Source organism: Molothrus ater, chromosome 5 (assembly GCF_012460135.2).
Source record: "Molothrus ater isolate BHLD 08-10-18 breed brown headed cowbird chromosome 5, BPBGC_Mater_1.1, whole genome shotgun sequence".
In the NCBI taxonomy this organism is placed as follows: domain Eukaryota; kingdom Metazoa; phylum Chordata; class Aves; order Passeriformes; family Icteridae; genus Molothrus; species Molothrus ater.
In genome coordinates this window covers 67653815-67678626 of record NC_050482.2, presented here as the reverse complement: position 1 = coordinate 67678626, position 24812 = coordinate 67653815, and the positions used below count along the sequence as shown (strand labels likewise).

Here is a 24812-nt window from a genome sequence, read left to right as displayed (position 1 = left end):
AATCTGTAACAACAAATCTCCCACCAAGGTTTAGACTTGAGGAATGGGATGAAGAATTTAGTGTCTATACCTCTCTTGCTTTAAGAGGTCAAGGAAGGCAGGAGAAGCAGAGCTGCAAAGGCCACAAAATGAGAGTGCAACTTATCATGATGATTCCATTCTAAATTGCTAGTTAAAAGGTTTATTTTCTTTTTTTTTAACAAGTTATCATAACTCATGGTTCTTTAAAAACTATGTGCTGTTCAATCTTGAATTGTTATCCACCTGTAGGGTATCTAAAGGCAATGAGAGATTAGAGCCTTAAGCCTATTGTTCCTTCTCTCAACCAAGTCCACTTCCCTGATTGACTTTTAATTCCTACACCACAAAATTGAAAACTCTTTGTAAATTAAAAAACATAAGCCTTTGGCCACAGTCTCAAATCAATCACCCAGAAATTAATTTCAAAATGCTGTGGCTACATCCATGATCCTTGGTGCTTAATCAGTTTAAGGTATGACAGCTCTCAAACCTTAAATCACAAAACCTAAGGAGGTGTGGGCACAAAGAGAACCTAAACACAGAATGTAAGCAGAAAAATTACAGAAAGTGGACTGGTTAATTATAGGGGGCATTTTCTTCCCTTCTAATCCCCAGTGAGCCAGAATGGACCTAAACACCCAGGTTCTGAACACTGGCCAGCAATGTAACAAAGTCATGACATCTATTCCAGGCAGAGGGAAAAGGTCCATAAAGATGGCAAAATCCCACTTTATGGGATTATTTTTTTGGTTGATTTAGTTTGTTTTAAATTTACTTTGTCCTATTCTGATTTTTTTTTTCTCTTGTGTTCATTAGATGCAGGTGAAAACATAGCTATCACAGGTGAGCTATTTTTGTAAAGAACAAAAAATTTCCAGTGATATTTTTATATTCTAAAATGCTTTCTTTAGAGGCAGTGGTACTTTATTGCACTTCTAGACGTGCAAGAAGCATCAAAACACCTCTTCTTCCAGTTGTTCTGTATCAGAAAAAGTACCTTAAAAAAAGATTAACTTCAGTTTTACACTGACAGATACAGTGCTATGACAGAGTATTACTAAACCCTCTCCTTCTGTTTTGGTAAATTTACACAGCTTAAGAACCTGAAAATGTTCTGTAACCTCACTTATTCTTAAAAATAGGCTTGTAAAGCAGTAATTGCTATGATATCTGCCTCTTGCTTTGATACATGGCTCTGGCTTCAAGATAGCTCTCGATATACAGATAAGCTCACAGATATCAGCTTGTATTGGCAGATAACTTCTCTGCTCTCCTTGTGAAAAGGAACCTAGAACTTGGGGAAAACTGCTCAAGTCACACAGGACTGCTTCTTCCAAGCACTACACTGGAAGATTTGGGGCAGGGATCAGCTTTTGTTCTTTGCAATGGGGTTGGGCCTGGCTCTGAGGCCTGGGGCAGCTTTGGTTCTTTAAATCATTTCTCTGCAGTCTGATGGCAGGGATGGCACACACAGATCAATCTGTGCCTGCTCCACACTGCTGAGGCAAATGCTCTGTGCTGCTCCAGTGTTATTTCACTCCAGAGAGCAAAGCTGAGATGACAAGACTCACTTCAATCTGAATTGAAGATAGATATTGTGTATTCTCAGCAGGATACACAAAATGCTTCTAGAATCAGCTCTAGCCCACTGAAATTCAAGCTGCTGCTTCAATTCTGACAGCCTGCTGCTGCTGCACTGCTTTCACCTGAGCAGGGATGGCCACAGACCCTCCTCATCCTCCCAGGCACAGCAAATGCTGATCCATGGGCAGAAGTCACATTGCCAGCCACAAAATGTTCACATCAGTAATGAAGGGACATAGAACCTCTCAGAGCATCAACATAATGTACAAACAGTGAACTGAGTCACAATTGTTAACAATTCCAAAATCCATATTTGTACATTATCTTGCTCGTGTTATTTGATATAGTTCAATGCTGCCTAAAAAAATCAGATAAATATTAATAAATGCAGCTTCCTTCTCTTTTCCAAAAAAGTTCTTTCAATAAACAAGTGCATAATTTTACTGCTAATGACTATTTATCTGATAATGACATAATTTAATTTGGAAAGGAATATAGAAATGTTTACTTCTCCAGTTTTCAATTAGTCTCTTAAAAAATGCCTATCAGTGATACCACACAGAGCCTTCTCAGAGCCCATAGTGCTATTCACATAATTTAGGTCACATATATTTTTACTGGATTTATTTGTGCTGGTTGAATTAGGCCTATCAGCCTGAGTCACTTACCGGAAAGTTTCAACTCAAGGATTTTTATAACCATTTTATAACTCCTTTGTCCTATGTACTATCAGAGTCTTTTCAAAAGTGTATAATTAGTGTTCTTAATAGAACTGAACTGCTTTTCATAGAATCACTGTATGAACTATTACTAAAATGACAAAGGCATTGTCATGATACATACACTTATAATTTACAAGTGCAGAATATTATAACCCCTCGTGGATGACACTTATGTGGGTTCTGTGACCTTCTCATGACATTGCTAAAACTGTTCTCTTTAAGAAGCGTCAGACAGGACCTGATACCTGTCCTAACTCCAAGTATCTGACTCTGGAATGAAGGCAAATGTAAAGAAACAACAAACATATCACTATTTCCTTATTAGCTGTGACAGGATTATTGTTTTCACATCACAGTTCTATTCCCAGAGAAGTTGTGAAATAGGAATGATATAACAAGAAAGTATCTGGTCAGACTTCTCAGCCATTAAAAAATAAAAATTAAAATTAAAAAAAAGTTCACAGAGTTTGAATTCAGGTAAAGTGCAATAAGTGAATGTGGTGACCTGAAGAACCATTATAGGATCCCCTTAATCCTGTGGGATGTGTTCCTATATCGCTGTCCTGTTTTTAATGTGGGGTTTCCCAGAAGTTCAATGATCCAAGTAGTGGCCTGTGCTAATCATCCTCTAGATCTGCAGATACAGAGGGCACAATGGTCAATTGGAAGCCAAGTAGATCCAATCACAGATTAGGTAACACAGCAGATTTGCTTACCCATCTTAAGAAATTCACTACTGTAATTCCAAATTGCACTGGCGTCTTTTAACATCCTCAGGAAATGAGTAGCAACTGATAGCAGTCCATAAAAGAAACCTTATCAACAAAAGATGAATTTAACAGCAAAATTTTACAGAAGTACAGAGAAAAATATCTCCATTTGCAAATGCATCAGTGTCTGGATTCTAATGGCATCCTGGTGATAAATTAGCCAGCTAAAAACAATTTTTCAAGTTATTTTTACCAGCTTTCAGGATAGTTTTGCTGAACTGTCTTCCTAGAAAATCTGAGAATTGCCAAAAACTAATGCAAAACCAGCAGGATAATTTCCAGCATAAAGAGTCAGCACCCAGACAACACCACGGACTGACCTAGATGCCACAGGGCTCATGCCAGGCTAGCTCCTGGGCCCAGAGAAATTCCCTTTCATTGCTAATACAGAGGGTGAATGCACTCCCCTCCAACTTCTGCTATAGCCAGCTTTGAATTGGTTCCAGTACCATCTCTGCACAGTGGCGAACTGGCTAGGCCACCGTGCAAAAATGTCAGCCTGTGCTGTGCTTCCTCTCCACAGAAGTGGCAGGACTGAAAGGGAAGCAGGAACCTTGTAAAAACAGGGTAGGACACCCCAGTGTGAGCAGAGCTGGCACTTGTTGGTGCTGCGTGTGAGCACTGAGCATAGCTTGTTCTCCTAAGCTGTCTTCTAAGGAAGCTCCCCAGTCAGGAACTTTATTGGAAAGACTGAGAGGATTCTGCTCCAGCAAGGTTTCTGAGGCCTTAGAGGGATCCATTTTTTCAGCTATCTGGGACACTTATATCTGGATTCAGAGTGGCTGGGGAATTGATGAAAATAGGGACAGTATCTAGACCATGCTGCTAGGTCTGTTTTCCTTGGAGAGAGGCTGAAATGTCTTGGGTCCTGCCATCTCCTTTACAGTCCTTGTATGTGACTCTCCACTAAAAGCTCCTTGAAATAAAGCTACTGAAGGACATCATGAACATAACAAAGTGTCACAAGTCTGATGCTGAATTGTCAGCTTCTTTGTGAACCTACATTGCCAAGACTAAAGCAGGGTTCACAGTGCCATTTCACAGATTTCCAGTTTCTCTTGCTTAACTGCAGTGTGAAAACAAAATTAGATTTAAAGATACATGTTTTGAATATAGGGCTATATCACAAATGAACAAACCAACAGTGAAATTATCTCACTTCCCCTTAATTTCTAGCTGAACTTGCCACCTCAGCTTAATATCACTCTTTTAACTCTTTGTACCTTCCTGAGATGAAGAATTTTTGCTGAAAATTCTTTCACAATTACTAAACTTCCAAAACAAACATTTCCCTATTTAACAAGAAGACCACTTTTACAATACATGACAGCATCCTGAAAGATTCAGGAGAGCACAGAATTTAGTTTTGCTCTTGGAAATGCCAAGGTAATACACATATGATCAGCATTATCACATGGATAATGTGCTAATGTGATTGGCAGGAAGGTCTGGTGTGTTTGGTTTACAAGATGTGGCTTTAGACCAGCCTAATTATAAACCTACTGAGAGGGAATCAAAGGCATGTTCTTGGGAAGAATTCTCCCATGTGAAGGGATGCAGAAGTAGAAAATTCCCTGTAAAGGGTTTTACCTGTCACAATCAGATTTCATTTTCCAAATTCACTCAGATCCAAGTCCACAATATCCATGAAGCCAAACTTTATTACCAACAAAATCAGCAGTTTGAGACAAAAGTGCATTTTCAGATGTCCATCTGAGTTTGGTGGTCCTACATTACTGTCTCAAGGAGAACATCTCAGTTGACAACCTTGAACCTTCCTCTTTCCTCAGTTTAATTACAATAAAAAGCCACAAATCTTCAGCTTCACTTAAAATTATGTTCTCTTAAACCAAACTGAAAGGCCAGGCTGGATGGGCCTTTGGGCAACCAGTGTCCTTGGCCACCACAGGGACATTAGAATTAGAGGATCTTTAAGGTCCTTTCAAACATTGGGATTAGAGGATCTTTAAGGCCCCTTCCAACCCAAACAATTTTTCCTCTATGAAAACTCAAGGACAGCTGACCTTAAAAGACAGATTTTCAAAATACACTGGTCCCTTTGCTTTCCTTCTCCTCCCCTCCATGCCAGCTGAAGGTTGGCCACAAAGCCATAAAGCAAAAGCATTGTACTCTTTCTGTATTTTGAGCCCCAAAATTCTGGTTTTCAGGCTCCCTTCACCACTCCAAAAAAGACTTCATCTAACTCAAATCTCTGCCTCCAGGAGCGACCAAAGTCAAAAACCAAAGGGAGATCAATGACAAGACAGGCTCGTACCTCTCCTTCATCCTTCTCCCAGCCTCCAATTATTTTCAGCTCAGGGAATTTCCTCAGCTGGATGCAGTTTATCTAATTACTAATCCTCAATGGACCTGCCTTCCAAATTCTTGTTCCACTCTCCCCTGGAGTTAATGTAAACTTTCTGCATTTTTATACAACAGTAACACTTCAGACTAAACCTCTTGCTTGTTCTTGGAGTAATGTCAGAGGGGAAGAGCAGGAAGAATGAGTCATTCCTGTCTCCTGACTCAACTTTTGTCCAGGAATGCTATTTTTCTGGGAGGCTACAGGGAATAGGTGGGAACTACTGCTCCTTGTATAAGTCAGTCATTCAGCTCCCAAGTGCAATACTTCATTTTAATAAGCTATCAAAACAAAAGGTTTTACTGAAAGTCATAAAAGGCTGCTTAAAGATGGAAGCTGACCAACACATAAAGCCTATAGACTTCTCCAATTCACTGAAAGCAGATTGGAAAATGAACTTTTGCTCACTGAAACAAAACATCACCAAGTAGCAAGAAAAAACCTACTCAGAACTCAACCTATTTATCAGCAGTTCAGAGTAAGATTATTTAACAAACTACTTTTGCTGTTGCAGGATTGAGTGTTTCAACAAAAAAAAATATTTAGGTTGAGAAAGACTCAACAACCAGTATATCTGTAAAATACCACAGACTCATAATCTAGAACAAATCTAGGAGTATTTTTTTAACAGAAAATGATGAGGCAATGAGCAGACTTTCATTTCTAAGTAAATAACATCCATGTGAGAATACAGTGTTTTGTTTTCCTCCTTGCCTCTCTCCTCCATGTTCTAGCACTCAGTGATGGAAGCAAAGACAAGTTGAAATCACTATATGCCATCAAGGCAAAACTGTCCCTGACAGTCTGGCATCATGCCCAGGATTTTACTCACTCCATGACGAGTGGTGTTCTCTTCAGCTCAGATTTATCCAGCCTCATCAATAAATACCTCAAGCATGGTCATCTGATGGGCATGATGAGATTAGATTCCAAAACATTTAGGGCTGTATATTTCAGTATGGTAAAGAAAATGGCAAATATCCTGAAGCAGGAATTTCTTTTCCTTACATTAAATGTCTGAACAAATTGTTGTACAATCCTTGATGGCCAGGCATGACATGAGAGCTTTTAAAAAATTTACTCAGTGTTTTTTCTGTGTATTATTCTGTGAACCATTTTCTGCTCAGTGTTTGCTTTGTAATCATCACCCCTTTACTCACTTATGTATGACATGGGAGAATATCTGTGTCTTATCTGTGTCTTATCAAACAAGATCTGGATTTGCTTACAAGCTTTCAGACCTTGCTTTTCTGAATCAGACCAGGGGATCTAAAATAACAGGTTTTAATGTGGCAAGCAAACAGAACAGACTCAAAGCTCACAATCAGTCTCTTGCTCTGCAGTCCAATTAAAGCATATTTGCTGATAGCAGAGGAGAGTAACTCCATAATCACTTGTGTGCAGTACAGGGCTCCAGGTACGATGGAGAGAAGATGGAGAGACATGTCAGGAGTAGCCAAACAGCAAAGGAAACACAACATTTTGTCTACAAGCTGTTCAAGTGACACTCACACCCACTGAGATCAACCTGCATGTTTCCAATTTTGCTGAAGCAGGGCAGGCTTAAGCGTATTTATCAGAGAATTGGGAACTATTGAACAATCAGTCTCAGCATAGCCAAAAGCAAAGGCATGAGCTTGGGATCCAGGAGCACAGGTCAGGCTTATCAAACTCTTATTACACATTGGAGAGCAGCAGTTTCTCAGGGCAGCTTCCAGATCACATCCAAGGTCAACTCAACACTAGCATCAGGGCACAGCCTTTGGATAACATGGCTAATAAGATTCCAGGATGCCCTATGAGTTATTAGCTTCTTTGCTGTGCTAGTGACAGCAAAATCAAAAGCTTTGTCTACCTACAGTGGCCTTCAAACATAATGAGTGTTTTCAGGAGAAAGAACAAAAATAATTATCAGCATCAGGAAATAGTGAGAACCAATGAAAAAGTTACAGCCCTTGCAATACAATCAAGCATAACCTGTCAGAATTTACATGGAGTTAAGAAATACATTTTCATTCTCTGTGTAAATTTGTAGAGAAGAAGAGGAATGTATGGAGGAAAAAAGCCCTCTCTATTTTTTCAAGTTATATCATCCTTTAACAGCTTTCAATTAGAAGATTGCTCTTACCAGTACATTATAAACATCATCCCTTTTCTTGATAAAGCAGTTATAGCATGAATTTAAATGACCAGCAGAAAGCAACACTAGAGGCCTGAAATCATCACCTCCCACTTTAAAATACAGTCTGATCTATGGAATTTGCCTAAAAACTTGGAATTTGTGCTCACCTCTGGGTCCTGCTATGGTCTCGTTCATTTGGTCTCTGCCTAATCCCACAGGGTCAGACACACTTTCAAGAGGTCATAGGCCACTTTATTTTAAGCAGTTCAATGAAAAAGGAATAATTTTCAGCTCCCTATGGATTTTCATGCTTTCAAGAGGTCAAAGGCTCTGCAGAGCCCAGTTTGCCTTCTGGGCTGGAACAGTAAAGGCACATGAGTTTCTGTAGCCAGCGGCACCCAGAGCAGCATGAACTGATCCACACATGCAGATGCTTCGATCAGAGGCAGCTTTGGACACTGCTGACCTCAGCTCAAACAGTGCCCAAGGGAGAGCACTGCAGGGCCTCACCTGCTCTGCTCCAGAGGTAGAACAGCCTTCTCTCCTATCCAGGCTGCTGAGAGGACCTGCTGCCCACCCCAGTGAGACAGGAGGGGAGGTGCAAGGCAGAGGGAGAGGCTCCCCTCCTGCACATGCAGCTGCTGCTGTGTCTGCATGCAAGGCAAGGGAGCAGCTCCAGCCTGGTGCCTGTGTCCTGCACTTGTGTCAGTACCACTGGCTGCTGCTGGAAAAGACTGGGAATGACAGGGAAAAGACCTAGCTCTGACAATTACACAGCCTGCCAGTGAGAGCTGTGGTGTGACTTGCTATGGGCATCACCCAGAAACATCAAAACCTTCACCCACAGGAAGAGCTCAGAAGCAGAGCCCAGCAAAGGCAGATCCATGCTCTTCGTAAGTTCTGCTTCAATGAAATGGTTCAATAGAGGCATTAAGAAAAAAAAAATAAAGCCCAAGACATACTGAAGAACCAGTGACACAAAAATCCTACTTGGGAAATGTCTAATTATTTAAGAATTGTTTGTGATCAGTGAAACTTTTCTTTGTATATTATTAAAGAGCAGCAGTGGACACACAAACTGGCAGATGTGTCTGGCTTATGTCTGGGTGATGGAAGGACGGAATGAACCACTGTTTAAAACCTGTTAAAACCCTGTTTTAAACACACTCCTAAATTCACATCAGAACCCAGAAGTGCTAGCTGTGTACCATGGAAAATGACCAGAGTAACTAAGATGAACTGAGGGAAACCCATGAGCAGCAGCCTGAACACAAGCTGTGATCTGTCTCAGTCTCCTTTTTCAATACATATTGAAATGTAGTGAAAGCAAAGGTAAACATTCCCAAAGGGAACTCTCAGCCAGGACTGAATTTATTTCAAGAGCTATTTACCAGAAGTATTTCCAGGGTTTTATCAGCAGTTACTTCTCTCAAATACCACACTGCATTTCCCTTAGATTAGCTCCTGCTCTTTTGTACTGCTCAGTCCCTCATATTGCCATAGCCTCTGTACAAGGACTGTTAAGTGCAAGCTCAAAATTTAGCAGAATTGGGCCTTCTGAAAGTTACAAATGCATTTCTGCATTTATTTTCCCCCCCCTTTTTCTTTCACTCCGTAAGATTTCAGTACAGAAAAAACATCAAAAATACTCAAACATTATCATATTCACAGCCTCTGAAAGGCTAAAACGTTCAACTTTCCTTCAGTTGCTTCCTCCTTTTTTCCCCTATGAGCTGTCAAATTCTTGCATGATGTATCAAAAGAAAACAAAGCAGCAGCAGTGCTGGTTCTATCCTAGGGACAAGGAAATTGGAGATCAAGCTGATCTGGACATCATGATTTATATCCAATATTTTTTTAAAAAGCTGAAACTGGAATGTCATTTTTAAGCATGTAAAATGTAGTAAACACTTAATTTGAGTAAGTAAAGGACAATGCTGGAACATGAACTGCTATAAACAAGAATTTATTTATGTCAGGAGGAAAGCATCACACTCCTGAGATGGATAAAAGTTGTGTAATTGTCAGATGAGAAGTAGGATTCAATGAAAAGAAGATCTATAAAAAAGCCAGTGACTTGTTTCACAGCTAAAACTTGGTTCAGGTTGAATAAGGAAGGAATATATCATGGTTAATGACTTACAACAATTAGCATACAAGTTGTTTGGGTGAAAGGAGATTTACGAGATATTTGCTGGTCCATATCAATGCAGCATAAGTTGTAAACCACAGCTGCACATCCAGCCCAGGCATCTCCATGTAGGTGTCAGCCTTTACCTACTGCTCTCCCTGCTTGGACACAAAGCACTTTTTTCACAGAAAACCCCAGATGAAACTCCAGTATCACCCACATTGATTGATTTGCACATGATTATTCAGTATTTGCACAAGCAAATGCCCAGTTGGGTTCTTGGACTCCGAAGGCACCTGAGGCATCTAGCAGAAGCAGGAAGCTGGAATTCCTCTATTTCCTTCCCTTTGTGGCAAGGACAGCAGTGATTTTAAAGAGCAGAAGCAGCAGATTTGCTTGTTGTACAGCAAAACAATCCTTAGCAATTAAATTCCCCAAGACCTGTCACCACAGTGACACCAATCCTGTGCATGAGACCTTCCTTTGTCATTGCCATGATTTAGCCACTGCTATAGAAGCTGTGCATTCCCTTTGATGCTATTTCAATTCACATTTTTCATCTCAGCCAACTGCTCCTGAAGGGCATTGATGTGCCTTTTGTACAGATTCAGGCATTATCTTGATGACCATAATGAGGAGAAGCTTTCTGTTTGTTTATTTTTAAATACAAGTTTAGATTGTGAAACAATTATACAACTAGATCTTGAAAAAATCTTTTGTGACCACATGTTTGCCTGCATAATCTCATCTAAACAGGGATTCTTGTTTAAAAGTGACTCAGACAATAAGGCCACACAAGGATAACAGCCCTGTAAGAGGTTTTCAATGGATAAAAATAACAATAATAAAATTACATGCAAGTTCCGCTTTTTTGTGAGGTTTTATATTTGAGGGTATGTAATAGAACTGAAACATTTTAAAATGTCCACATAAAAAGCATTCACCATGCTACAGATCAAAGAGTTGTAGTAAAAGATTAAGCACATTTATTGCTAAGTAGAAAAACATTTCAACATACCAGATGAAGATAACCATATGCAAAAGACGTTTCCTTCAGTTCCTAATATAAGCTACCTAAATATAAATTTTACAAGCAACAGACAAGAAGACACCAGCAGAAGATGATGAATTCCAAAAGCCCCAAGCTCTCCACCAGTGCAAGTTTATCAGGACAGCCTGAAAAACAGCTGCACACTTGCCAACACAGCCAGCCAGGGAAGCACACACATCTCATTTCCATTCTGGAAAGCTTCTGCTGAGCGAGCTGGGCACCTCACACGTGCCATTGCCAAATTCAGCACACAGGGCTAAAGGTGCTGGCACCCCTGCTAGAGAGGCTGGAAAGGAGCTGTGCCAGCAGCTGTAACCCCAGGAAGGCAACAGCTTTCAAAGGTGCTCCTCTGGCTGCTCAGTGTTCAAGCTCTGTATGGGTAAGCTCACCACGAGCACCAAGACATCCATTTGCATCTCATGTCTATCAAACTTTACAGCTATAAAAGTGTCTCCACTGAACAAAATATGCATTCCTTGGTGTCCCAGAGATCATCACAAGCTGTTAAGGTTGTGGCAAACACAGCTGCTCAAAGATGGTCCAGCTCCCTTGCCTAGGCTTAGCTGAAGCAGAACTTGCTGAGGGTCTCTCCAGGAGATAACCTGCTGAGCCAACCTTGCAGCATCTGCCAGAAATGCAGCACACTGCAAAGGCATCAATGGACACTTCCTGCTGCTTGCTGGAAGGCTTTGCCTAACCAGTGGTCTCACAACATCATACTCTTCATCAAGAAGTATCTTTGCTAATTCTTCATGGGAATTGTACAAGCAGGAAAAGAAATTTCATTCCATAAGGTTATATATTGACAGTATCAATTATATTGTCCAGCATTTTTGAGGTGAAATCCAAGAATGGTCCCACTTTGTTTTGAGACTGTCTGTCATTCAGCCAGGAGGACTTAAGAGCTGCTATGACATACAGACCCTCATGTTTTAGGAGTTAGAAAGCACAGGAAAAAATAGGAATTGTCCTTGAGAGGAACAGCCAGTCAAAACTCTGACAACCACACAAAACATTCCTCCCTTTTGGCAATTCTGTCCCTTGGCAAGCAGCACATCCATTATTTTACTTCTGAGGGAGCTATGAAAAGTTCTTGGGGTTTTTTCTAGTTTGAACGAGTCCATGAAGCATTGCCTTTAGAGTCAATGATTTTGTACACGTCAGCAAAGCCCAATGTTCCAGCAATTGTTTGTCAATGGCATGCACTGAATTAGTGGATGGCTTTTGGTGACAGCCAAACTCCAGTGAAGTCAATGAGAAGCTTGCCTGACTTAGAATGTGGTATAATACAAACTATACATAAAGGAATATAAAGGTGATAAAGGAATGTAAAGGAATTTAAAGGTGATATGTAACACGCCCGATGGAATTTCTAGATTTTCTAGATGCTTATTTCCTTCCCAATGTCATGAAAAGATTCTGAAGAGCTCATGAACAGAAGTCAAACATCCCAAAGACTTATAGAAGGATAAGGATACTTATCCTTATCTTTATGCATTGTCCTTTTTGTATCAAAAAGGACAATACAAAAATGACCTGCCATTTTGAAAATTTCCACTGCTTCTAAAAGACTGTTACTTTTGCAGTAGCAGGAATTAGAATACAGTGAAAAATATCACTACTTAAATACTCTTATTTGGCCTGCTTCCACATTTTTTCTTTCTAAAACAGGTAAAATAAGTGGTAAAAAATCCAAATGAAACAAACACACACAAAAAAGCTACACTGAACCTGATGTTTGATAAACAAGAATAATTACCACCTGAAAAAAAAACCCACTTGTTAAGATTTAGAATGCCTACGCATAAAGAAAACGGTAATCAGAGCTGTCTACAAAAATGGGATAAATGGTTTCATGTTTGGACTAATTCAGTAAACTTGCCATCAATCAGAACCAAAACATACAACTAAAATTTCAAAATCACTTACACAGAAACATACAGCCTACAAATTTCAACTTGCTCTTTTCATGGGGTTTGATTAGTTAGTGGAACAGTTTATCATTCTTTGCATTTTGCACAGCTTACAGCCCTACTGCAAGTGCATATGAGTGTCCACAGCTACTGCTGGAGTTCAGACTCACTGGGAAGAACAATGATTTCAAAAGCAAATGGCTCAGCCTAGGAGACCAAGGTGTAGAGAATGAAGCTAAAAAAATAAGGAGATAGAATGTGCACTGGGATTAATTACTTGGTTACAGAGTCCAAGTTTAGGAAGAAGAAGGGAATTCAAGAGTAAAATTAACAAGAGAAGCAGTCAGGAAGCTGAGTAAGCAGAGCACTGAGGTCAAATGAGAAAACAGGTGGGAAACATGAAACCACTCTGGAAGGGAGACTGCAGTTAGGAGGAAAATGGAAAAGGGACAAGTCTGTTAGAATGTGTACTGGAACAAGGAGAATTACTTGGCAAGGATTATGAATTTAAAATGAAAAAGAAAGGGAGGGACACAGCCATGAGAGATCTCAGATCCCATGAAGAGATGGCAAACACCAACAAGCACAGACTGGATGAGGACTCTGGGGCCACTGGTACAAAGAGAAGCTCAGATTTGGTCAGGACTCTGAACCCAACAGCTTGCTCCTGCTAGTAATACATATATCAGTCTCTGCTTTACCATTTTCATCCCCACAAAGCCTAGGAAATGACATGAATATGTTAAAAAAACCAGCAAAACACCTACTTTTTACATTTCTCTTTAGTTTTTACATTTCTCTTCTAGTTCTTGACTACTATCTTGGAATTTACTGCGAGGGATTTTGTTCTTTCTTTAGTCTTTTCTACAGTATTTCTTGTAATGGTGTGATGGAAAAATTAAGATGGCAATTTGTCCAAGGCCATACAGCTTTCCAATACCAGGACCAGAACACAAGTTGAATGCCTCCCTCTTAAACCCCATGCTTATTCTTCCACCCTGAGCTTCTCTGCAATCGGGGTGCTGAGTATCACCCTGTCAGAAGCAGGGTTTCTGACAACTTTGGGAAATGTTGAGCCTAAATTCCATTATATTCGGCTTCCTCAGAATCACACAGTGATTCACAATCTTTCTGGAAGAAACCCTCAAGGACTTTTTGGCACAATTTCCTTTCTTCTCATCCTGACTCCAGCCCCTTTCCAGCCGCCTCAGCGTCGTTTTTCCAGCTCCTGTCACTCAGCCCTCCGCGCTCGAGCCCTGTAACTGTGTGAGCTCCCCCAGCTGCAGCAGGGCTGGCACCAGGCCCAAGGTAATAAACCTATCAGAGCTCATTAGCTCGGTGTGCACTCTGTCCCTCACCCCCCGTGCTGTCATCCTCTGCTCGCTCACTGCCTGGGAACTGGCACACACCAGGGTCAGGGCACCGATACAGCAGAACCAAAAGCTTTTGTGCAATGCTCTTCCCCACCCTTACCCAGAAAAGCCATCCTTTCTGTTACCAACACTCTCACCCCTACTTCGCTCCCTAACACTTCCTGATTTCACATAAGAAAAACGAAGCCTGTTTCATGGGGTGATTCTAGAATTCTCTGATACAAAAATTGCTGAAGTTTGTTATGACAACGTATAGAAATGTAATAGATAGTCACATCCACATGCCAATGTAATAGATAAACAGTGCAATGTAATAGATAGTCACAATATATAGTTTTTAAAAAAAATTAAAGCAGCTTTCTCTTTTCCTGATACAGGAATCCCCTGTTCTACATAATGACCAGGTATTAAAGCAGCCATACTTCTAAAAGGCAAGCTCCCTTTCCATTGTCAGACACAAACACTGGCTGGCACAAGAACTGAGAAGCAAGCAGAAATCCCATCTTTCTTTTCACAGAGTCCTTTTTGAGGTTTAAAAAATCAGCCTGAATGTGACATCCCATTTTTTATAAGCTCACATATAAACACAAGAGATCTCTCTTTACATTTAACTAGAGTACAACAGTATTTCCCTCCTGTAAGAAGGATGAGGAAGGGAAAGCAGAACTATCAAAGCAACAGCAGGAAGATTTCCCTGCTCTTTACCCAAAGCATAAACAACCAACAGAGCTGCCTTCCCTGGAACGTGTTGTAAACCTTGGTCTTAACCTCATTATGTTATCACCAGGCTGTGACACTGACCAGGCTTGTGCCATTTGCAGCTGCCAGTAAAGTGACAGAGGCATTTTCCTCTCAGCTTCCTATCTTAGGCAGTCTATAGTTTTATTCCTAAATGTATGTTATCTCTGTCCTAATGCATAATTGCAGGGATAACAAGCAGAAAGCCTCTGTATCAGTCACAGCCTCTGCTGCAGACTGACTTTAATTCCCCTCAAACCAGCTCCAATTTTTCTGGTTGCATTAACACACAACTGTTCTTTGCAGAGAGTTATACATAAGCTTGTTTTAATTGTGAATTTAAATTAAGTCTCAGCATGTTCATTAATACAAAAAAAAAATGCACCTAATACAACTGCCCTCCATCTGTGTAAGTTCAATAGTTTTCCAGTGCTTTCCAGTAGCAATAGTTTTTAGTTACTTTTGCAGTAACACTGCAGAAGTAACACATTAAAACTGCTGAACCAATTTCAAGCATTTTTTGTGAGTACATTATACTACCCTGGCATATTTCTTAAAGCCAGTGACAAAGACACTGCAGTGAGCATAAAAATAGGAAATGTGGGGTTTAGGATAAATGTTCATTTCAAAACTGAAAGGGCTTCACAGTTCAAGTTACTGTCCCTAGACTTGATAAAAGAGGCCTGAAGATGTACAGAAATTATTATTGTAGGAAGAGAGATTGCAGAGAAACAGGCAGAATATCTGTGTGGCATTAAACCTAAACTTGTAAAACACAACCCTGGCTATTCACAACTCCTGGCTAATGCAAAAGGGAAGGAATTATTTACTGGGCTCTTCTGTTTCTATTTCAATGCTCACCACTGAGGCATCATATCAAACAGGTCGTGCAGCTAAAGACAAATGGAGACATGGAAGAGGTCACCGGTGTCGTTCAGGTACACGGGGAAGGCACACAGCACTGCCTGTGCCTTGTGTGACCAGTGGCTGGTCTCATGTGAAATCCACACACAGCAATTATTTGTCAAGCATTATTTAGGCATCATTTTTCTACTTTTACAGAGAGAAGGAAAAAGGGCACTCACATAACCCAGGATTCCTCTTCCTTCCCTCACCACCCTCTACTCCATTAGCTTGTAGAAGGCAATTGATTGAATTTTGACCTCAGTCACCAAGGAAAATGTTATTTGAAAAGTTATGATGAAACTTTGGAGAAGGAATACTCTGAGCCTAAAGCAAATCTGGCAGCTTATTGGAAAATTGTTCTGGCACTTTCAGAGCTTGTAAAACAGTTACTGCCCATCGTGTTTTCTGTAGATAGTTTCTCGTATCTCAAGAAATTAGAGATTTCTCAGGAAACCAGGGATGTGGGAGCTCCTGTGGTAGCTTTAACCTTAAACCAGCTAAATGGCAACATGAAAGTGAATCAAGAGTTCTGGGCAGCTAGAAAGATTCTGTATGCATTCAATCACCTTTCTGCACAGTACACACATCTGTGCATAACCCACATGCACACACTGCACACACAAACTCCTTGCCTGTGTCACATTACAGCCTTTGCAGCCCTCAACTTCATGGCTACAAAATAAATCTGATTGTGAAATAGATGCTCACAGGTAGAAAAAAAAACAAAGATGAAGTGATTACATGAGCTTTTACAGGAACACATTATTAAACCCAGCCTCTTTCCAGTCCCTTCCATGTGCAGTTTGGCTCTTTGACAGTGAGGTCCCACTCTTGTACAGTTCCTGCCTGATGGAATAACTGTGACTCTCATCTATTCTTTCATTCCATTCCAAAACACAACTAACACATTTTTTCACCCTTATCTCACCCATTTGCCCCCCATTCCCTCCCTTTTGCTCTGGACTTCACTCACAGAATGCAGCAGAAGCTGTATACTCAGGCAGTGTGCTCCTCAACAGCAGTGTACACATGCCAAGGGATAAGTATGTAAACTGAGAAAGCAGCAACAAAACACACAAAACCCAACAGCAGCAAACACAGACCAACAGGAGAGCACAGCCTACTGAGCAGCCACAGCTCCAGGCTTTTCTCTATAACGTAGAATGATCTTGGCTTCACAAGTCTACACCAAGTATCCAATTTTCCAGTTTTAATTATTTTTGCCATGAAGACACAAAAAACAAAGTGGAGTCAAGCAGATTACTCATTTAACTTCCTTCTTCCCCTACTTCTGTGAAACAGCTATTTAGGTAAATTAACAATTCCTCCTCATCCTCAAGGCTCTAACATGTCCATACTTCCCTGAGATGGCAACTCTTTCTTGGCTAGGTTTTTTTAAACTCCACCAACAAATAACACCGGAGTTTTTACAGACATTCTAAATGATGCAAAAGATGTCTTGGAAAACAGATGCAGAGTGGAAACTCAAATCACAAGGTGCACATATTTCTTGGTAGCAGAACAGTTTCAATGCATCTTGTTCAATTACAGAGATACTTGCGGCCTGGTTTTAGCCAGCACTCTCCTCACTGAATTGAGGCACATCCCCACAACCCAATTAAGCTCAAACCAAATTGTGAGTCCTCTAACCTTCAAATGTGCTTCATTTTCCTCTTTGAACCCTGCAAGTCACAACACGCAACGAACGTACCTGTTAGCCTCACCAGGAGATCAACCGAATGTGGTTTTAATTAAATAAAATACAGTAATTTTTGAGAGGTGCCCTACTGAAGTTTTTTAAATACACACAGCACAACTCATCATTGTTAAACACTAAGTCACACCAACAAAGAACAGCCAAAGAGACACAAGACCAACTCATGTGTAGTGTAAATGTAGAGAGTAGTTAACAATCACTTACCACCTCCTGCTTCTCTTTTTGTACTTCTTTAAGGAGTTACAGTGCAAATGCACCACACTACAAATTTTTTACTACCTTTTTTTTTAAGCATAGAAGTATTGTTTCAGCAATTCCTGAAGTTTGCAACGTGTTTTCTAAAACTTCAAGAGAGATTTAATCAGATGACTGACTTCCAAGAGCAGCATGAATCTTTTTTAATTACAGTGTCTGTCAACCACCCCAGTTGTTGCTACTTTAGAAGTATGGCTTTTGTTCTCCTCCACTGTTGCTCTAAAATTTCTTAAGTCTCAATAAATTTTATTCAGGAAATAGCATCCCTGCTCCTAAACTCTGGGAGTAAGTTTTCATCCTGAGTCAACCTGACAAGTAGGAGATTTATTCACATATTTGAGAGGGAAAAAAAATGTTTTCTGCTAATTCAGTGAACTGTGTTCCAGAGCTGGTTTGTGTTTCGCCCTTACTGAACAGAATTCTTTGCTATGGCTTCATGCTAAGCCAAAAGTAAACACTCTTCCTTTTTACACAGACAGCTCAATCCCAAAGTACCAACGCTGGCATCAGTGGTGACAGATGAAAAGCTATATTCCCCAAACAAGAGGGAATGATTAAAAAAACAACAACAACTAAAAATTTAAAAAACCCTGCAAACCAAACAAAAACCACCAAGTGCGCAAATATTGTTCAGGCAAATCAATGCACGTGTCTGAAATGCAAATAATAATCAGTCAACAATCACCTGAGAGGAGGACAGCACCATTTTCACAATGGCACACAGTAAGACAAAAACCACCAGATTAAAATCCCTGATTAAAAGATATCTCCCACAAATACCTGCAGGTTAAAATTTACCAAGCCCATTTCCAGCATGCTGAAATTTGTTAACCTAAACATCACACCCAACACTTGTCCAACTTTTTGGAATATTCTTCTCTATAACCAACTCAACTGAGACAGGTAATAAAATGAATTGACAAGACATAGCAATCAAAACCAATTTTTGTGATATTCTAATCTTTGGTAGATATATTTACATTCTCTACCTTCACAGGTCTCCATTTTCACTTTTCAAAAGGAATTTCAAAATAGCAAAACTAAACACCATTGTGGACTTACCAGATTGGAATTGGTGGCATTGGAATCATCTTCTGGAAAGGGGATATAGATAGCTAAGGCCACACAATTGGCAAAAATAGTCAGTAAAATAATTATTTCAAATGGTCTGAGGAATGGAGTTAAGGAAATTGTTCCAAAATGAGCACACAAAAATAAAAGAAATTTTAAAAAAACAATATTTATAAGAACTCTGTTTAAAGAAAGCATTCCAAGCCTCTTATACTCTGAAAAGAAACATATGCCTTTTTAAGTGCTTTTAGGAGCTCCCAGCCAAAATTCTTCCTAATATGTCAAAAGCAGTGTAGGCCAGTCACGTGCCAGAGTAAACAAAGGTTTCTTAAAAGTTTTTTTCTTTTACTTATTTAGATTGCAGTTTCCCAATTTTCCTTCAAATGTGGCTGCACTACATAATAAGATAAGATAATAATAATAATAAGAGAAACCTGTACTACAATGACTGTCCTTGCTCTTTTTACTATTATTTTTTCTTGGTTGTTTTCATCTGCATTTATAAATTCTCAGATAATTTAAACAAACATTTTGGAGTTTCTTTTCTTTTGTTGTTGTTGCCGCTGTATTCTTGTCTCTCTTTCTCAGTTTGTCTCTCATATCTTGGAGTTAAATGTGAGGACTCAAGCAATAATAACCACTGTTAGAAGATGTTTAAAAAAAGGATAAATTTTGTTAAGGTAAAAAAAGTCTTTTGTCCAAAATGTGCTTACACTGCACATCACCATGTATACTTGTTTTGCTTTAAAATTATTTGAAGGAATATTTATTTTTCTCTTATTTGCACTTCACTTGGCATCAGAGGGAACACAGAAGTTCAGTATTTTAGGGACAGCAGGAAGCTGAGAGTCCCTTCTGACAAAGAAACAGCTCAGAGGCATTTCAACCTTGCAGCAGCTTTGTTGGGGAAGAGAGAGAAACCAAACGTTTGGCATGTTCAACAAAGCAATCCTGCACAAGAGCTCAGTGCCCCCCTGGCTGTCCAGGGGAACCAAAGGGCATTTTTCCACTGCACTTCATCCACTTCCATGGTCTCCCTAATCCCTGCTGCTGTGAAGGGTCTCCAAAGTCAGCCCAGAACCAGATTTATGGTCTGTCTACATTTACTGGCCTGCAAGAACATCCTGGAGGCGACTTCTGGGATAACTCCCCAGCGCTCAGGAGGGGAATGAGGAGCAGGAGAGAATGCCAAGCATAACCTGTGCCACAGAGTGCATTTGAGCATGGCTTTATCTACCATGGGGCTGCCAAATGTCAGTGCAGCATGGATGATTTTGGTCAGCAGACTGCTGTTCTCAGCAGGCCTGAGCAGAAAGAACAGGAGATCTTCGAATGTTAAGCTGAGCTGCAAGATATACACAAATTCCAGGCACCTGACTGCTGTTTATACTCAGATGCATTCTGCATTTCACACATGGAAGACTCAGAGGGCTCCAGACTCACCAGACTACTGTGCTTAAGCCTCTGAATAATAGGAGATAAATGGTACCACAGAGGCACAAGAGCAGATCAGGGCAGGAAGAGAAATCTACATGAGAAAGTCAGTAAGACTTCTCAGGTGTGTACTACCCCAGGCTGTTTGTATAATGTTTACTGCTTAAATACCTGGATTTCCACAGGCTTTCATTTCCTTAATCACTTTTTTCCCCCAATTTTTTTTGGGTTTTTTGGCAGGATTATTATCCATTAATTTATCACTGTTTACACATATTTTCTTTCACTTCAATTCTCTTTTTGCATTGTAAACATTAAATTCTATAAAATCTACAAATACACTGCACAAAAGGCAGAAAATTAAACACACAGCTAATCCTTGTAAAATAAGGTAATTACTTCGTTTCACTTTTTTCTTGAATGCAATTGCTCATTCAGGCTCTTGGCACTGTAGCATTTGGGTAAGAAACACTGCTGAAGTACTATTTCATATTTGTTTAATATCTATTATGCTTAAATTTAGTGGTACAACAAATTAGGCTAAGTCTTTCTCAGTAGTTTTCAGCAAGTAGGAAAAGTCAGAATATAGAATTAAACTAAACCCTGTCACCACCCTTTGATATTGCCTTGTTGTCATTGAAGTGTTTGATGTTTACAAACTCCAGATGTCCAATGAGAGGTTCTGATGGAAAAAAAAATCCTTCCATCAAGTCACCTAAAACCAAACAAAACCCCAAACTGCAAGCTTCAGCATCTTTGTGTTGCTTTAATTGCACTGTTTGGTCATCTCTTGTTCTGAGCAGTGCTGCACCCTGGCTCACAACACCTCATTCCCATCATTTATTGCTGATCTTATCCATCTATCAAATGTTACTCTGAAGACATGTGGTGACTGGGGTGCTGCTAAGAAAACCAATATTCAGTTTTATCCTGTTAGTCATCACCCATCATCTCATGCCTAAAGTATCAGACTTATGTCAGAAGCAATAAAAAATAGCAAACTTAATCAGGGGATTAAAAATTAGCATCTGAAGAAGAAAGGAACAGGCAGGCAGGTGGTTTAAGGACATCCAAAGATTGACAGGAGCATTTTTAACAAGTTCTTAATCTGAAAAGTATGTCCATGTCAGCAATACCTGATATACTCATTTTCTGTTTTCACCCAGCATCCCACCAGACACCCAAGGGAATAATATTATCACGTTGTCTTAAATGCCTTAATTCATTTTTTTTATCATATTAACTACTGCCAAGTTCTGTACTGCCTTTCCTTGACATGCTTATCTACCCCTAAAAACATTCTTTTTCTTTTGTATTTCCTGAAGAACCCCATTAGCTTGTGATTACTGCTCAGGGTTAATCCTGGTTTCTCTTTGAGGATGCAAAGGAGCAACATTTAATTTCAATTTGAGTTCCACCTCAAAGACTTAAATTCCAGCTTGCACTGATCAGACTGGGATGCTTGAAAAGGCTTTGCTCTTTGCACACCATAAAGCAATGATCAGACTCTCCCTGACTTTCCAGGGAAGCAGCACCAACCTCTTCACTCTGCAGTTCTGTGTCAGTGGTTATCATCCATCATCTGTGACACCATCTGTCTCTTGTTCAGACTGTCTGATCTGGCTCTGCACTGCTTTTGGACATGTTACTTTAACTGTATTTATTTTTCCTTTATCCCTTACCACACAATACTGTGTCTTATGATTTTGACCAGAATTCCAATAAAATTAACAGTCCTCAGCCCAGTCTCAGGGTCCTACTGCATACCTTTGGGGATTTTTACCTTGCCCTTTTGCCCCATTCTTTTCTCCATACTGTAGAAAGTGTGATGTCACATGTTTAACAAAAAGGTGTATTATTCAAAGTAGCAGAGCTTTGGACTGGTGACACCTCTAAAAAACAAATAAATACAAAAAAGGGAAAGCCAGGAGCTGCTATCAAATACCATAGATTGATAGTCCTGACTTCAGATACCTTGACTATCTCCCATGCATTTCCTGGCCCATACTTTTTCAAAGAGCAGAGCTCAACCACTCAGCCTTATCAAGCTATTCAAGCTTCTAGTGGTCTCTGACATTGGGGTGTAGTTAAGAATTCCCTTCTAATCCTCTTTCCTCACCTGCTCCCCCTTCAGCATAAACCACCTCAGTTAAGACACCAAAAATTATTCATGTGCTTTGAGTTCCCAGTGGTGGAACTTTCAACCTGATGCATGGATTTCCACCCAAGGCATGGATTTCAACCCAAGGCATGGATTTCCACCTGATGCATTGATTTCAAACTGATGCATGGATTTCCAACCAATGCATGGATTGCAAACTGATGCATGGATTTCTACCTGCTGCGTGGATTTCCACCTGATACATAGATTTCAAACCAACATATGGATTTCCACCCAAGGCACCACTGATTTCAACCCGAGGCATGGATTGCAAACCAATGCACAGATTTCCACCTGATGCATGGATTGCAACTCAACGCATCGGTTTCAACCTGATGCATGAATTTCCACCTGATGCATGCAATTCAACCCGAGGCGTAGATTTCCACCTGATGCATGAAATTCCACCCAATGCGTGGATTTCTACCCGATGCATGAAATTCCACCCGATGCACCACTGATTTCAACACAATGCATGGATTTCCACCCGAAGCACGGATTGCAAACCAATGCATAGATTGCAAACCAATGTATAGATCACAAATCAATGCATAGATTGCAAACCTGGTGCATGGATTTCCACCCAAGGCATGGATTTCAACCTGATACACCACTGATTTCAACCCAATGTATGGATTTCAACCCGATGCATGAAATTCCACCCAATGCATTGATTTCAACCCAATACATAGATTTCAATCTGATGTATAGATTTCCATTCAACACATGGATTGCCACCTGATGCATGGATTTCAACCTGATGCATGAAATTCTACCTAATGCATGAAATTCCACCCGATGCATGGAATTCCACCCGATGCACCACTGATTTCCACCCAACACATGGATTCTCCCAGCCCATGCACAGGAGCTGCTGTGCACAGAGGCCTGTCTGGCCGTGTGAAGGATATTTCCATTCGACGATGCTGATGCACGCCCTCCGGATGGGATTCTTCAGCGTGAGGCACAGCAGTGCCCGGGGAGGACGGGTGGCTGTGGTGGTGCCCTGCTTCTTCTGCTTGCCATACTGCTGCCGTTTCCTCTGCGTGGAGCTGGCCGTGGAGATGGTGGCGTTGCCAGCGCTGCCCATCAGCTTGGCTTGCCTGGCAGCATCGATGGCAGCCTGCCAGGACAGAGCTGCCCCCGGCGTGGGGATGTGCTCCGGGGCAAGCCCTGCAGCTGCATTGGCATTCATGTTGGCATGAGCTGGACGGGGACTCCCATAGTTGGAACCTGTGAGGGGAAAAAAAAATTTAGGAATAAAATAAGCCAGAGAAATTTGTGAAGATGTTTTTTTTAAACTGTGGGAGAGATAGCTAGTGCTCTTTTTAAACCTTCAGTGTAGAGTAACTCAAATTCTTCATTGTAAAGTAATACTGCTATGCAATCCTTGGTCTTGCAAGAGATCCCCAACAAGACTGATGGATACTGAGTTGTTAGAAGTGCCTCCAATCAATGCAGCCTCCAGACATTCCAAGAAAAGAAATTATCCCTTCTTTTTCACCCACATATTTTGCAAGTTGAACTGTTTGAAAGTTCAAAAGGTGAGGCTAGTTCTCATCACCTTCTCACTCAGACATGCAGCATGATGCTATCTGGTACATGGTAAAGCACTCAAATGAAATTATCAAGTCCTATCACAGAAACATTCATGCTTCTTGGAGATTACCTGAAGGTAAGGTGAAATTTTGCCAATAAAGTTAATTATCCCTGCAAATAACACATATGTACAGGTCTAAGAAGAGCCTGAGCAGAAGGTACAGTGAAGCAGAAACCAGCACACAAAGACACAGCTGGTGGCTTTTGTGCTCTGTATGTTCCTGTGCAGAGAGTTTAGGCCCACCACATGTTTAGAAATTGGAACTAATTCCATATCCTGATAAACTACTGAATCAATGGAGAAAGTTATTTTAAAAGCACAAAATAATAAGAATGCTAAAACCTGGCAGTCCCCAGTGTTGCAGCTTCTTTAGCCAAAAGTGAGGAAGTATATGCATTTGCCCAATCCTAATGATGGAATATACACATCAGGTGATCAGGTGACATGGGCTGGTGTTGAGAAGGTCTTAGCAGTACAAAAAATAAAGCCACTCTTTCAAGCCAGTGCAGTTGGTCCAGTGTTTCAGTAAAGACAGCTAAGTCACCTGTGCCTCTTCAATGAGGCTTTTACTGTGACCCAAATTAAAACCCCAGTCAATTCAAGAGGAAACAATTTTGAAACTTCAGAACAGATTGCTTTACTCTTTGGGCTATGCTTCAGCTGAGTTCTGCAAGAAATTGTGAAATATTAACTGAATTTTATCCCAGACACTTTTTTGAAGAGACTGTAAGCCCTGTTTAAAAAGTGCAGCATAGATTCTACACAAAGTCACAAGAGAAATTCTGATTGAGAAGAACACCTTGCTTAGGTATGTCCTGTATCACATTTAAGAGACTATTTAATTTATTATGGACTTGTGAGTTTGCCTGTGGCCCATAATT

At 40.4% G+C, this 24812-nt stretch overlaps 1 protein-coding gene across 1 annotated transcript in view; it reads right to left on the bottom strand.

The window, feature by feature from the left end:
- Positions 1-24812, bottom strand: part of CACNA1C (calcium voltage-gated channel subunit alpha1 C) — a 416820-nt gene that overhangs the window by 365337 nt on the left and 26671 nt on the right. The window contains exons 2-3 of the mRNA XM_054514808.1: positions 23241-23564; positions 18728-18831 (exon numbers count right to left, since the gene is read on the bottom strand). Of these exons, the coding sequence (XP_054370783.1) occupies positions 18728-18831; positions 23241-23564 (428 nt within the window). The remainder of the gene's footprint in view (positions 1-18727; positions 18832-23240; positions 23565-24812) is intronic.